This window comes from Python bivittatus, unplaced genomic scaffold, assembly GCF_059951505.1.
Source record: "Python bivittatus isolate LINGU-HERP-01145 unplaced genomic scaffold, Pbiv_v1 ctg000800_np1212, whole genome shotgun sequence".
Taxonomy (NCBI): Eukaryota; Metazoa; Chordata; class Lepidosauria; order Squamata; family Pythonidae; genus Python; species Python bivittatus.
This window is the reverse complement of record NW_028277105.1, coordinates 631,677-646,533: the sequence shown is the minus strand read 5'-3', so window position 1 is coordinate 646,533 and position 14,857 is coordinate 631,677. Positions and strand designations below refer to the sequence as shown.

At 43.2% G+C, this 14,857-nt stretch overlaps 1 protein-coding gene and 1 long non-coding RNA gene across 3 annotated transcripts in view; one reads left to right on the top strand and one right to left on the bottom strand.

Annotated features, from left to right (window-relative positions):
• Window positions 1-85: 85 nt before the first annotated feature.
• Window positions 86-6,843, bottom strand: LOC148214074 (uncharacterized). The gene is made up of 5 exons (XR_015793509.1): window positions 6,744-6,843; window positions 5,931-6,617; window positions 5,088-5,178; window positions 2,079-2,101; window positions 86-1,699 (listed from the first exon to the last, which is right to left on the bottom strand). It is a non-coding gene; the product is annotated as an uncharacterized LOC148214074 (long non-coding RNA).
• Window positions 6,164-14,857, top strand: part of LOC107326744 (zinc finger protein RFP-like) — a 163,869-nt gene continuing 155,175 nt past the window's right edge. For both annotated transcript variants that reach the window (XM_088128682.1, XM_088128681.1), the window contains exons 1-6: window positions 6,164-6,574; window positions 10,351-10,446; window positions 11,205-11,435; window positions 12,189-12,211; window positions 13,734-13,852; window positions 14,353-14,385. In XM_088128682.1, coding sequence (XP_087984808.1) covers window positions 6,164-6,574; window positions 10,351-10,446; window positions 11,205-11,435; window positions 12,189-12,211; window positions 13,734-13,852; window positions 14,353-14,385 — 913 coding nt within the window. The remainder of the gene's footprint in view (window positions 6,575-10,350; window positions 10,447-11,204; window positions 11,436-12,188; window positions 12,212-13,733; window positions 13,853-14,352; window positions 14,386-14,857) is intronic.

Sequence of the window (14,857 nt, the reverse complement as noted above, 5' to 3'; positions counted from 1 at the left end):
AGGGCCTCCCTACAGATAGAGTCTTCTTTGCTTTCCCTGGCCTCCAATCAGGAAATAAAGAATAAGGAAAGTGTTTTTTTAATCAAAATACTACTCCAAACTGAAACTGGACACCAAATATTCAGACTCAGAACCCCAAGATAAGGCCTATTCTGATCAGTGCATGTGGATTTGGGAAAGAAAGGAGAGATGGTCAACCGTCTCTAGATAGCAGTTCCCATTTTTAGCTTGAATGTCTTTGAGAAATCAGAAAGCTCATGTTCCTCCTCCTTGTGCCCAAGACGAAAGCCCTTTCTACGGAGAAATGAAGGTGTTTCTTCCACTGACCCTGAACTCTATCCCTCTTTGATCCCTCCTGACACTAACACAGAATGTCCCTTTTTTGTTCTGGGGTCAAAATGTCATCCAGCGTAAAACCCCCACGGCTGTTTTTTGTTACCTCTGAATTGTTTCATGACGCCTTTCAGAAACACACTGATGTCACTGTAATTCCAGATTCTCCACTTCAGCTCTAGAGGAAAAGCCACCGGTTTCTCTGATGGTTTTTTTGACCCGTGCCTGGCAGAGGGAAACAACGTTCTTTATCATCCTGCCAATAGAAGACGCTTTCTAAAACATCAGAGTGTGCTTGAGGAATTAATTATGGGCTGGGCACCATGGCAACCCAGTATATCCATAGCTGGCCCAAAACTGCACTCATCCACCCTCATCAAGCTAACTGATGGATCTAACAGAGGCCACCAAGTCTCAGTCCTGGGCCTCTACTCTTTAAAATTCGTGTGAATCACTTGGACAAATGGGTGGATTGGATCTCTCCAAAATTGAAAAAGGTTAAATTTGTGAGGTAGGTAATAGCGTAGAAGACGGATATAATGCTGAAAGTACTCTTGATGGAACAAAAGTAATGCAATGAAATTTAATAGAGAGAAATGCAATTAATAGTGGCAAGGGCGGCCGAATACAAACTGATGATGAATATGAATCAGCACAGTGACTTATCACAAAAAGATGCAGGAACAGACGTAAAGCTTCTGAATCAGGCTTAGTGCTACTTCCACTTCGTTCTGTGCTGACAGGTTGAGTTTTCTGCAGCACATTTTAAAAGGAATTTTGGAAGAGGCTTATTGAAGGGAAACCAAATTGGCTGGAAACTCAGTCCTTTGAAGAGGGATGGACAGTGAATCTTTAGCCTTGAGCAGAGAAGACTCACAGGGGATGTTGATTGTGGAACCAACTATTAGGTTGTTCATGTCTCTGAAGGGGAGCCTTCTGCTTCGCTGCATCAGATTTGAGCAAACTTGTCTCTCCAATATAAAGTTGTGAAGCAGGACCCATCTCTTAATCCATGGAGGATCGTCCCACTTTGCTTCACTTCTGCTAGAAATGGAGAAGCTCCTGTTTGCAAAGTAAAGTGGTCAGTCCATGCAGATAAGCCTCTTCCCAGTGCTCAGTGCTGTATTGAGATGGATCATGGTTGATCTGCGAGACCTTCTAGATATCCAGAGAGGTGGGTATCCCCTTTGTAAAATGGGTTCAAGCAGAGGTGGGACAGCCCCCTGCCATGGAAGGTTTCCTTTGGAGTTGTGCAAAAGATTAAGGGTAGGATCTCATAGCCTCCGTGGCCCTTTCCAACTGCAGGATTTTAAGGAGATGCATGCCATTCAGTTCTGGAGATCTTGGCATTAACTGAAGATGGACACTGCAGAAAGGATTAAAAATATGATTTTTAAAATAAAAGGAAGTGCAAAATACTTCCTTAAAGAAAATGTTTTTTCACTGAAAATGAGATAGATGGAAAAATGATAAATGATTTTGATAATGAAAATCAGTGAGAAATCCTGGGGACAAATATAATGTTTTAGTATCAAATGGTGCTTCTTATAATTAATAATAATCATCATATGAAATATTGCTAGGTATATTAAGGTTGTCTGAGGAAATATCTACAAAGCCCTGAAATAAGTTATATTTAAGTTGAACTGCTACTTAATACAAACAGAGCTTTCCAAAATGGGACCCAGCAGGAGGAGCTGCCGATCTCTGGGGTCATAAAGAAGAAAGAGGGTGGATTCACTTACTTCTTCAAGACGCTTCCAATGTCCTAAAGAAAAAGAGACAAAGACTGAGAGGAGCCATTTCCTGTGCAGAGAATTAAATTCTGAAATTCACAAAATAAATGAGTGAATCCTCTGGACAAACACAGACAAGGAGACATACAAAAAGTACACCCATTGTTTTCAAAAAAACCCCATCCCATTTGTCAATTTTCCCCAGCGATTCCCCTCTTTTAGAGATGCGTTATTTATTTTTACTTTCTTGTCTTAGAAAAATTGAGAATCCAACTCAATTATACAGTTTATGGTATTTATTTATTTATTTATTTGTTTGTTTGTTTGTTTATTTATTTATTTATGGTGCATACACTATAAAATAGTAGTAAAACAAAAAGAATTATGAAGAACAATAAAAAAACTAATTAAAACTAATATTAAGAAGGGAATATGGAAAGAAAGAAAATTTAGAGATAAGAGATATAAAAAATTAAACAGAGTGAAAGACAAAATGAGAAGAATTGAAAAGAAAATTGACTTCCGACCCTCTTCACAACAGATACAAATAACACTAAACATCCAACTCTTACTCTGAGGTTAAAACATAACTTCCATTATTTCTATTAGTCCATATTATTTCTAATCATTAAATCCGTACAACAAAATTTTTAATTTTTTCATATCTCACAAAAAGTCCAGAAAGTTTCCAAGTAGTATTAAAATTACACAATGTCTTAGCTGTCAATTTTGGCATCTCAGCTAACTCCATCGACTTCACCATCCATTTTTCCACCGTAACTAGCATCGTGTCCTTCCACTTCTGTGCATATAAGAGTCTTGCTGATGTTATCATATATAAGTTTTTTCTGGCAACAAATTCCAATGATATTTCATTTTATAAAAGTTCTCTGTTAGATTATAACACAAAGTAAATTTTAATCCTTTCTGCCACATATTTTCCTTTTATTCAAACTGTACATTACAACCAAAATTTTTAGCCCATTTTATCATGCACTCTTTAACTTGTTCATCTTCTCTCTCAAATCTCAATAAAAGTGTATATACATCTTTGCAATAACATATTCATCACTGGTACATAATTTAACTTGAAACTCAGTTTTACTATATTCAAAACCTTTTTATCCACTTTAAACCTTTCTTGTAATTGAGCATAAACAAACCATTGAGACACATATCCCTCTGCTAAGTCTTCTCTTGTTTAAATTTAAATTTAAAATTTAAAATGCCTTTGAGGAAATTCCAATACATCACCATAGGTGAGCCATTTATTTTCCATTATCATTTCTCTTCTATAAAAAGCTTCTTGTGCAGACAACCACAAAGGAACTTTATAAATTTATATCTGTTCCATATTCTCAAGATGGCATGTCTAATAAAATGATTTTTAAAATCTACATTAACTTTATCATACCATAAATAGCCATGTCACCATCAAAAGCATAGGGATAGGTAACTGCAAAGAGGTCTCCATGACATGTGATCTGATGGGGCTTTCCTGAGAAAAAGTTAAATATAATTCTTCATGCTTGCTTAAGAAGAGAGAAGAAACTTGTTACATTTTTACAGGTCAAAGCATATTTCAGGGAAGAATAGCCTTTCAAGGAGGTCTGGTTTGGTATAAGAATTCAGTGATGCTTAAGTTTGAGAATCTTTCAAATTTTCAGTATTCCTGCATAAATATGACATCATCTGTCCTCCACACAAGTCATAAAACAAGATAAAGAGAATCCAGTTAAACAAATGAGTCAAAAAGATTATACTTGTTCATTTATTTATTGAGGAAAATGATCCAAAGCCAAAGTAGGTGAACCTCTAGGAAGATCGGGTGAAGGAGAAATGGGAGTCGGGTGTTTCAATCAATGGGATCAGGTGTGAGTGTGGGAGGTCCTGCCTTATTTAAAGAACAGAATTCTGGGTATTCATGATCAAAGTCTGATCTTCCACAACACAGATATGTGGAAGTGTGTCATGGCTTGAACAAAGGAGATTTCTGAGGGCCTCCAAAAAACAGTTGTTGATGCTCACCAGGCTGGAAAAGGTTATAGAACTTCTTCCAAGTGTTTGGACTCCACCAGTCCAGGCAGACTGTGTACAGATGGAGGCCATTCAACACCACAGTTACCCTCACCAGGAGTGCTCCACCAATCAAGATCTGTCAAGTTCAGCCCAAGAAACTTAGCGGGACAATTCAGGAACACTTCAGTTACTTTATTAACTTACACCTACTAGACAGAATCTCGTCAGACTAACTCAAACCCCCAATGACCGCAACTAAACACTCTGAATTCCTTAGGGTGGTGCCAGTCTCATCCTCTTAGTTTTCACACACACAGGCTGCGGGCTGAGGAGATGCTTGGGATTCCTCTCCCCCTCCCTATGACCTTGGACCTCCTCGTTCAAGTCTTCCATCACAAGTTCAGACCAAGAACAAGGCATGTGACACTCCAGGAGGTGTCAAAGATCTACAGAGCAACGTCTAAGGAAGTAAAGGCCTCTCTTGCATTGGTGAACTCAGCGTTCATGAGACCACCATCAGGAGAACACGGAACAGCAGCCATAAGGAGCCTACATTGTGCCAGGCTGGCGCCTTCCAGTCAGGTGTTACCCAGGCAGATGTCCCTGTGCAAGTGTTTTCTCCTGAGGAGCCCTGCTATTGAGTATGAGATCCCAGCCCACACTGCAGCCCCATCCCCAGCCTGCACGCACTCACTGCAGCCCCCCCGCCTCACTCTGTAGTACTCAACCGCCCTCCGGCCTGCTTGCAAGCAGCCTGGGACTTGCAACTTCCAGCCAGCTTCCCCATTGACTTTGCTTGTGGGAAGCTAGCAGAAAGTTGCAAGCCGCTGTCACGTGAGGTCCTCGCTTAACAACCTGCAGTTTTTGCTTATCAGCAGCAACCGGGACAGTCAGGATTGCCATTGCTAAGCAATGCAGTCATGTGACATTGTGCTTTACCACTGCATCGCTTGGTGATGGAAATTCTGATCCCAGTTATCGTCATTAAGTGAGGATTACCTGTACTGCTGGTGATCCAGTGGCAGATGCACTTCCCAAGCGTTGTCCGGGACTGTCTCCTCAGGCTGAGCAAAGCATCGGGATGTGGTGCCTGAAACAACACATGGGGGTACAACTCATTACGGAGTGGATGAGAAGGATAATGTTGGATACATCCCGCTCAGCCTCCAAACTGTTTCCTTCATGGTGCAGAATACAGGAGGGATCACCTGGTGTCCTACTTTCCACCTCTATTCTCCTGCTGTTCTGTACAAAAAGGGGTTAAAGCTGCAATAACCAAAAGCTGTATAACCCTTTGGGACCATCCAGGCTAATTATCCCCAGGACTGAAAAGTGATGTCCCTTTTGATAAGGACGCAGGGAAAGACACAGATATAGAGATTTTGTAAATGGTTGCTCGCTGTTCATCTCTCTGTTCTTTTGCAGCCTTTTATCCCGTTTTTGCCAGTTCCTGTTTTAACTGTTGGCTGATATTTAACAAGTAAAGATCAAGCTCCATTTTTTGCTAGCTGAAGCGAGAGCCACGTGCACTGGGTCTAATCTGGTTGGGATGGGAGGGTCCGGGGGGCAAACTGGGAATTGCGCAGAGCAATTTCCCAACATGGAGGAGGCTGCGGGGAGGAGCAGGGCTGGGGGAGAGAAAGGGGAGATAAAGGGGGCTTTGGGACTGTCCATGTCCCCTCGGGGGCCCCGCAGTGACCAGGGAAGCCTCCCCGCAGCCCTTGAGCAGAAGGACCCGTAAGATGCTCCCCCCCCAGATGGGCCCCCACCTCCAAAGACGGGTCCCCCGTCCTAGGTTGGCCTGATTACTCTTCCTATCCATCTTTTGCCCTCAGGGAGCACCTGGGCCTATGACTTGAACGTTTCCATCAGGCAAATGATCCGATTCCATACTCTACGATGTTTCTGCCCCTCTGCTTGACCCCTCCAGGGAGTGACCCAGGTCACTTCCCCATGTGGACTTTGGCCCAGTTTTAGAGCTTTTCCTGCTCCGTTTCCTGATTGGCCGTTTAGGCAATGGGCAGTCCCTTCTCTCTCTCTCGCTCTCGCTCTCGCTCTCGCCGGAGGAGGCGGCGATGGCGGCCGGGGCGCCCGTGCTGGACCTGCTGGAAGAAGCCACCTGCCCCATTTGCCTGGAGTACTTCCAGGACCCCGTGCTCATCCCGGAGTGTGGCCACAACTTCTGCCGCAGCTGCTTGACCCGCAGTTGGGGGGAATCGCCGTCGGAGGCTTCCTGCCCCCAGTGCAGACGGACCTTCGTGCCCGGGAACATCCTCGCGAACAGGCAGCTGGCGCGTGTGGTGGAGATCGCCCAGCGCTGCGACCCTGGGGGCGAGGAAGGAGGGAGCTTCTGCAGGACGCACCAGGAGCCCCTCAAGCTCTTCTGTCAGCACCACAAGACCCTCATCTGCCGGGTCTGCGAGCGATCCCGAGAGCACAGGGACCACCGGGTGATTCCTCTGGAGGAGGCTTTCCAGGAGTATCAGGTAGGAGCCAGCCTTGACGGCAAGGAGGAATCACTGTGGAGACCTGGAGTTGCAAGAACATGGATTGATTTCATTGATTGATTGATTAAGTGCCCAATGACCCAATAAAGTCGTTGTCGACTCTTAGCGACCACAGAGGTAGATTTTCCCGTGACGATCTGTCCCTAACCTGGTCTTTCAGATGCCCCCACCACCGCCATAACTGAGCCCGTCCCCATTGCTGTTGGTCCTCCTCCTCTTCTCCTTCCTTCCTCCTGTCCCAGCATCAGAGCCTTCTCCAGAGAGCAAGGTCTAAATGCCCATCCCTAAAAGTGTGGTGTTTGTTTCAGATGGGGGTGGGAGCAGAGAGTGTACAAACCAGTATTTCTAGCTCATTTTATTTTACTTTATTTTTACTTTCTGTTTCACTTCCTGGGTATGTAACTTGTGACATACCCAGCCCCCTCTGCTGATTTTATGACCAATAGCAAAGGGCACTTTTGGATAAGGTCTTGATCATGCAATCAATCCACCTTATGTACAGAATATAATGAACACGATGCTTCATTCAGGACCCTCTCATTTTTATAGAATAGAATAGAATAGAATAGAATAGAATAGAATAGAATAGAATAGAATAGAATAGAATAGAATAGAATAGAATAGAATAGAATAGAATAGAATAGAATAGAATAGAAACTGTATTGTCATTCCGCTATACACTATACACTAAGTGCATGATAAAATGCACTTTCATTACACACCAAGTGTTTAATAAAATAAAATTCCGTTGCAGTTGGCTCACAATTACAATCAAAGACTAAAATACAGTCGAGTATCCACCCCTATTTCCATGTTCTTTGCTTTGCTCCCAACATGTTTTGGTTTGGGAAGCAAACTATGACCCTTGGTTGACAATGAGCTCAATGATGCGGTCAAGGACTGCGATATGCCCAGCTCCTGTTGGCCATGTAGCTTGCTGGGGGAAGGCCCCTTCCCTCCAGGTACTTAGGCAGGCCCCCAATTGCCATTTGGGCTTTGTCTGCAGACCCCTGGCTTCCTCAGGGGCATCAGCCTGGGCACCAGTCAGGCACAACGTGGGCTCCAAATGCCCATGGATACAGCGCTCTTTGGAAGGAGCAACCAACTCATTTTTGAAGCACAGGTTGAGCACTCTTGTGAAGGAGCTCTGGACCTGTGTTTAAAAAATAAGAGTAGCACGAAGAGAGCTCTAATTCTGCACTGCCAAGGTTTGCCAGCTTGGAGTTGCTGATTCAGTCACCAATGATTCTCTTGGTGCTTTTTCCACGAGGGATTTCGTGTGGCTAAGTTTTATTAATTTCGGGAGTGCCGTGACTCCACCTCCTGGAGTTAATCTATCTATATGGTTGCTGAGAGGCGACACTGACTTGATGTCACTTCATCAATCCATTTTCCCTACTCCATGGGCTACCTCTGAGCGCTGCCAGCCAGAGCTATGGGAATTGGAAAGCCATGAGGGCAAGAAGGATTATTATTATCATTATTATTAACAATAATTAAACTCGTATGCCACCTGACACTCAGTTCCTTGTGGACGTCTCACAACCATCAACCAAAGAAATTACAATGAGGTCAATAAAACATTAAAGATAAAAGATGGCAGGTGTGAAGAAGTGAGGGGTCTCATTCTCTGTTGCCAGGGGCCTGAGTGAATGAAATTTACTGCAGTTTATTACCAAACTAGTCATCCTTGAAGACTCTCCTTCATCAGAATACGGTTTCATTTGTAAAAATGCTACAAGTTTCTTCTTTATTCTTAAGTAAGCATGGAGCATTATATTTAACTTTCTTCTCTATCTCTGCTCAAACAAACCTTTCAACTAGGGGGCTGTAATTATCCCACAACGTGCATCGGTACATGTAGTTACACACTTTGTTGCACATAGTTACACACGTAGTTTAAATGGTGGCACAGTGAGTCCCACTCAGCATCCAAAGGGGAGAGGACTAGCTTTGTATCCCATAATAGTTCTTGAAATAGAGGGCTCCCACGCAGCCATCCAATGCCTGCCCTGGCATTCCTTGGACCCGCTTCCTTGCTCCCTCCAGAATCACCCCACACCTCGCCCCTGTGCCTGCCATTTGTGAAGAGAGCTGTGGCCTCTGTCCGAAGAGCGCTAGACCTCCGCTCAGATATACCCCTCGTGTCTTGTCCCTCAGATGACAAGAAAGCCCCATCAGGTCACATGTTATGGAGACCTCTTTGCAGTTATCCATCCCAATGCTTTTGAGGGTAGGTCGAAAGAAGAAAGGAGCCGGGCAAATCCACTAATCGCTGTCACAGCAAAAGTGCAAGGACACCCCTTGAGGGCCTCATTACTGATCTAGAAGAGGGCATGGCAGGGAGGGCAGAACAATTTATGCCATCGTCCTTTTCTGCTCAAGCAGAGCTTGGAGGAACGTGTGTTGACCCCCTGAGAGGAAGGGCCCTGGGTCGTCAAGTGCTATGTCCATTCCAGGAAACAGGAGGGGTCAGGATGGAGAAGTGGATAGTGGCAAGACAGAAAATCCAATTTATTTAACATGCTTTGAAATGTAATTAGAATTAAATGGAAGAGGAAATGAGAATGCCCTCCATTTTATTAACACTTTTATCACATCAAAATTACACATCAAAAGTCCCTGTAAGAGGAGCAGGCCTCCAGAGATATGATTGGTTATTTCTTTTTTGTTAATGTACAGATTGCCTTTCCCTTAGGAGTTTAAGGATGCATGCCTAGCACAACCCTAAGAGGTGGGCAGGGCTAAGATGGAGCGATTGGCCCAAAGTCACCCAATGAGAAGGGAAAGAATGGCAGGAAAGGGAGCTGCCTCTGTCTCCTAGTTGCAGCACCGAAGAAGCATCAGGTGGGCCACTGAGAAACAAAATGTTGGGCCAAGTGGGCTTGCCCTGATCCAGCAGGACTGTTCTTTGGGGTCTGCACTCAGGGCTGTTGAGGGCTCCATTATGGTTTTGGTCAAGGAGAACAGGAAATGTACGAAGGTGTTCCTGGAAAGAAAATCCAGCAGTGTTTCCTTCTCCACCTGGCTTCCCAGTTCATCTTCTCACTGAGATTGAGATTAGATCCTCCTTATCAAAATTAGGGAAGGTGAGCTGGCAAAAGACAGATGTTTCTCCATTATGTATTTATAGCACGGTGGGACCTCTTAGTTACTTCCCCTTGGGACCATCGACCTTCGACTTTCCTTTTGGAAAGAAAACACTCCCCCGGGGTGTTGAAGAAACTTCTGGCTTTCTCCTGGGGTCCTTCACCCTCTCCTGCCCACACCATATTTTTGCAACACTCTCTAGAAACACTGTCATTTTGCACTTGTGAGTATGAGTTGCTTGATTTAGTTATGAGAGTGTTTAATTTTTCAAACGTTCAAGGCACAATTTTTTGATTGCACCACTGAAAAAGGAGCCTCCCCCCTTAATATTTGGGACCTAAGAAAGAAAACACTTACCCCCAGCTCCTCTCCCAAGAGTTTCTAAATGTAAAAGTGAAGCACCTGAGAAACAATTTTGATGTAATTTCATGGGAATGCATTTCTTTTCCTTCCCTATTTTCCATGCTATATGGAATGTATAGCATGGGGTTTTTTAAACCTATTTGTTTGGTAAAAAAGATGGCTAAGTACAGTTTTTTGGTGGGGCTGGGGGGAATATCCCTAAAAAAAGCATCATATATTCTAACTTGATTTCCTCTCACCTGTAATTCTTTACAGAAAACCTCAAAAAGAAAAGACACTCAAGAAATATATTTTCTCTTCAGATCCAGGTTGGGGATTGCCTGAAGGCTCAGAAGGAGGAGAAAGAAAAAATTCTTACATACAGAAGAGAAACAGAACAAAAAATGCAGGAGATGCTTGTAAGTATTGATCCAGCGGTGATGAGCTTCCAGGCTAACAGACTGTGGTCTGAGCAGCCACTCAGTAACCCAACCCCACCCACACCCCACACCCCCAGATCTCTATAAATACCCACAGAAGGGTCACTTCACCCTGGGCACAGAGAGAACTGCTCCTGCCTGTGCTCCTGCACTCTGAAGATGCCGGTCACAGGTGCTGGTGAAATGTTAGGAAACAAAACTTCAAGACCACGGCCACATAGCCCGGAAGACCCACACCAGCCATCGTATGCCAGCCGTGAAAGCCTTCGACAATACATTAGACTGTGGTCTGTTTGTCAGTAATGCTTTTCCTAAGAAGTGAACCCATCCTGAATCTGTTTCAGAAGATGAAAGGTTTCTTTGAGTGGGATCTCCCATGGATTATTCATCACAATTGCGTCAATGATTGATGGCTGGGTTAAGTGCACATATCACATAAACCATGGTTTATAAAACAGGAGTTCAGTTCTATTCACACAAGCGATATTTTATCTTATTGAAAAATGTGAACTGAAACTTTCTATCTTTTTTTTGGAACTTTCAAAGTGGACCCTTTTTTTTTTTTTTTTTGGTTTTTACAAACCTTTCCCACTGCTCTTGTTGATGTCAAAATGGGTGCAAAGTCAAAAGGGATTTTCTTCGTAAGAAATTCTCCCATATCAATTCTGGACTATTCAGTGAATCAGTTAATTATCATAATAGTTATGACCTTTAATTTTTCCATCTTCTTGTTCTAGGACTTAATCAAAAGAAAGAGAAAAAACACAGTGGCTGAGTTCAGAGAACTACGACGCTGGTTGGAAGAACAGGAGAAGCTTCTGCTGGCCAGAATGGAAGAGACGGAGAAGGAGATTGTGTCAAGAAGGGACAGGCGTCTGGGCAAACACGTGAAGAAACCCTCCTCTCTTGAGGATCTCATCCAGGAGATGGAGGAGAAGTATCAGCAGCCATCTCGCAAACTCTTACGGGTAAGGAGTGAAGTTGAGATGATGGAGTGGAGTGGACTGCTTTAGACCCACCACAGAACTACTCTTTTTGACTCTTTCCATGAGAAGGAAATTGGAAAATATGAAGACTGATGGCTGATATGTCAGGATGCATAATTCAGAAAAACCAGGACATGCAGAAGCAATCCAATTCAAAGTATTGGTCACTATCTCTCAGCCCTTAATGGTTTTCAGAATTCCTCCTTCGGGTTCCTATGACCGCTAAGGGACGTGGTGGTGGGAGTTCTTTGGAGGGTTTCCCCTCCTGTGGGTCAGCCTAATCTCCAGGGCAAGGAGAGCCCCCCCATTGATGACTTTCTACAAAGTTGTAACCACCTGGATTTTCCAACTGTCCTTCAGAGATTGATCCTGAAGCATCAGTGCCAGATTTCTTTCCATTCTATGATACATTATATTCTTTTTAAAATATTCTTTTCTTTTCATTATTATGTTTTATTATGTATACCATAAACTGTATAATCGAGTTGGATTCAGCCAGGCTGTAATTTTTCTAAGACAAAAAAGCAACAAATAAGTAATTCATCTCTAAAAGAGGTGAATGACTGGGGGGAAAAGGCAGATGGGATAGGTTTTTTTAAAAAAATATGGAGGTGCTTTTTGTAAGTCTGTTTGTGTGTGGTTGCCAGAGGATTCACTCATTTATTTTGTGAATTTCAGAATTTAATTCTCTTCACTGGAAATGGCTCCTTTCAGTCTTTGTCTCTTTTTCTTTAGGACATTGGAAGCATCTTGAAGAAGTAAGTGAATCCACCCTCTTTCTTCTTTATGACCCCAGAGATCGGCAGCTCCTCCTGCTGGCTCCCATTTTGGAAAGCTCTGTTTGTATTTAGTAATAATTCAACTTAAATATAACTTATTTCAGGGCTTTGTAGGTATTTCCTCAGAGGACCTTAATATAATTAGCAATATTTTACATGATTAATGATTATTATTAATTATAAGAAGCACCATCTGATACTAAAATATTACATTTGTCCCCAGGCTTTCTCACTCATTTTCATTATCAAAATCATTTATCATTTTTCCATCTCATTTTCAGTGAAAAACATTTTCTATAAGGAAGTATTTTGTACTTCCTTTTTTAAAAAAAAAATTAATCTTTTCTGCAGTTTCAATTCTCAGTTCTCTCCAAGTTGTCCGGAATTGAGCATATCGCATCTCCTTAGAATCCTGAAGTTGGAAAGGGCCACGGAGGCCGTGAGATCCAACCCCTAATTTTTTGCAGGAGTCCAAAGTAAACCTTGAATGGCAGGAGGCTGTCCCGCCTCTGCCTGAACCCATCTTAGGAAGGGGATTCCCACCTCTCTTGGTATCTGGAAGGTCTCGCAGATCAACCATGATCGTCTCAATGCAGCACTGATCACTGCAGAGAAGCTTATCTGCATGGACTGACCACTTTGCTTTGCAAACAGGTGCTTCTCCATTTGCAACAGAAGTGAAGCAAAGTGGGACGATCCTCCACAGATTAGGAGCTGGGTGCTGCTTTGCAACATCATATTGGAGACACAGTTTGCTCAAATCTGATGAAGCGAAGCAGGAGGCTCCCCTTCAGAGACATGAACAACCTAGTAGTTGGTCCCACAATCAACATCCCCTGTGAGTCTTCTCTGCTCAAGGCTAAACATTTATTGTCCACCCCTCTTCAAAGGACTGGGTTTCCAGCCAACTTGGTTTCCCTTCTCTGAGCCTCTTCCAAAACTCTTTTTAAAATGTGCTGCAGAAAAGTCAACCCTTCCGCACAGAACAAAGTGGAAGTAGCACTAACCCTGATTTGCAAACTTTGCCTCTCTTCATGCATTTTTTTGTGATAGAATATGCTGCTGGTTTAAATTCATCATCAGTTTGTATCCGGCCACCCTTGCAACTATTAATTTCATTTGTTTCTATTCCATTTCATTGCATTAATGTTGTTCCATCAAGAGTACTTTCAGTGTTATATCCATCCTCTACACTATTACCTACCTCACAAATTTAGCCTTTTTCAAATTTGGAGAGATCCAATCCACCCATTTGTCCAAGTGATTCACAAGAATTTTAAAGAGTAGAGGCCCAGGACTGAGACTTGGTGGCCTCTGTTAGATCCATCAGTTAGCTTGATGAGGGTGGATGAGTGCAATTTTGGGCCAGCTATGGATCCATTGGCTTGCCATGGTGCCCAGCCCATATTCAATTAGCTAGTCATTCCTCAAGCACACTCTGATGTTTTAGAAAGCCTCTTCCATTGGCAGGATGATAAAGAACGTTGTTTCCCTCTACCAGGCACTGGGCAAAAAAGCCATCAAAGAATCCAGTGGGTTTTCCTCTAGAGCTGAAGTGGAGAATCTGGGATTACAGTGATATCAGTGTGTTTCTGAAAGGCGTCATGAAACAATTCAGAGGTAACAAAAAACAGCCGCAGGGGTTTTACGCTGGATGACATTTTGATCCCAGAACATCAAAGGGAGATTCTGTGTTAGTGTCAGGAGGGATCAAAGAGGGATAGAGTTCAGGGTCAGTGGAAGAAACACCTTCATTTCTCTGTAGAAAGGGCTCTGCATCTTGGGCACATGGAGGGAGAACAGGAGCTTTCTGATTTCTCTCCTTAAAGACTTTCAAGCTAAAAATGGGAACTGCTATCTAGAGACGGTTGACCATCTCTCCTTTCTTTCCCAAATCCACATGCACTGATCAGAATGGCCCTTATCTTGGGGTTCTGAGTCTGAATATTTGGCGTCCAGTTTCAGTTTGGAGTAGTATTTTGATTAAAAAAACACTTTCCTTATTCTTTATTTCCTGATTGGAGGCCAGGGAAAGCAAAGAAGACTCTATCTGTAGGGAGGCCCTGCTGTTGATCCAGTTTCAATGATGAGATGCTGAATCTCTCCCTTTTGTTCCCCAGATAATCTGGAGGTCGGACTTCAGCTGCAGAAAGGTAAATATGACTTTTAAGAATCTCTCACCTCCTGTTTTAAACTCTGATGCCCATAACCTTAATAGAAATAGAATAGAGTAACGAACAGAAAAATATACTATCAGACACCTTAAAGCTATGAAGGTTCAGTATGAGTATTCCAGAAAACTGAAGTCAGCCTCACTGTGGAATGAACTATCTGGACAAATGCAAAAACGTTGGGCCGGTGCTGAAATGAGCACAGAATTCCTGTCAGGCCAATAACATTGTCCTCTTGTTTTTGAGCAATAATGAATGCGAGAATCCTTCCAAGAAGAAAGAATCCCAAGGTGGTGGCCCCAATTTTTTCATCTTTGGCAGCCTTTGACTCCATTCTAGCTCCTCCACATTGGTGGCTGTGATCTAGAAGAGGCTGCCATTGGCTGCCCTGAGCACCTTCTTGATTTTCCACCAATATTATGGCTGAGCTGTGCTGCTTCCTGTTGCCACGGAC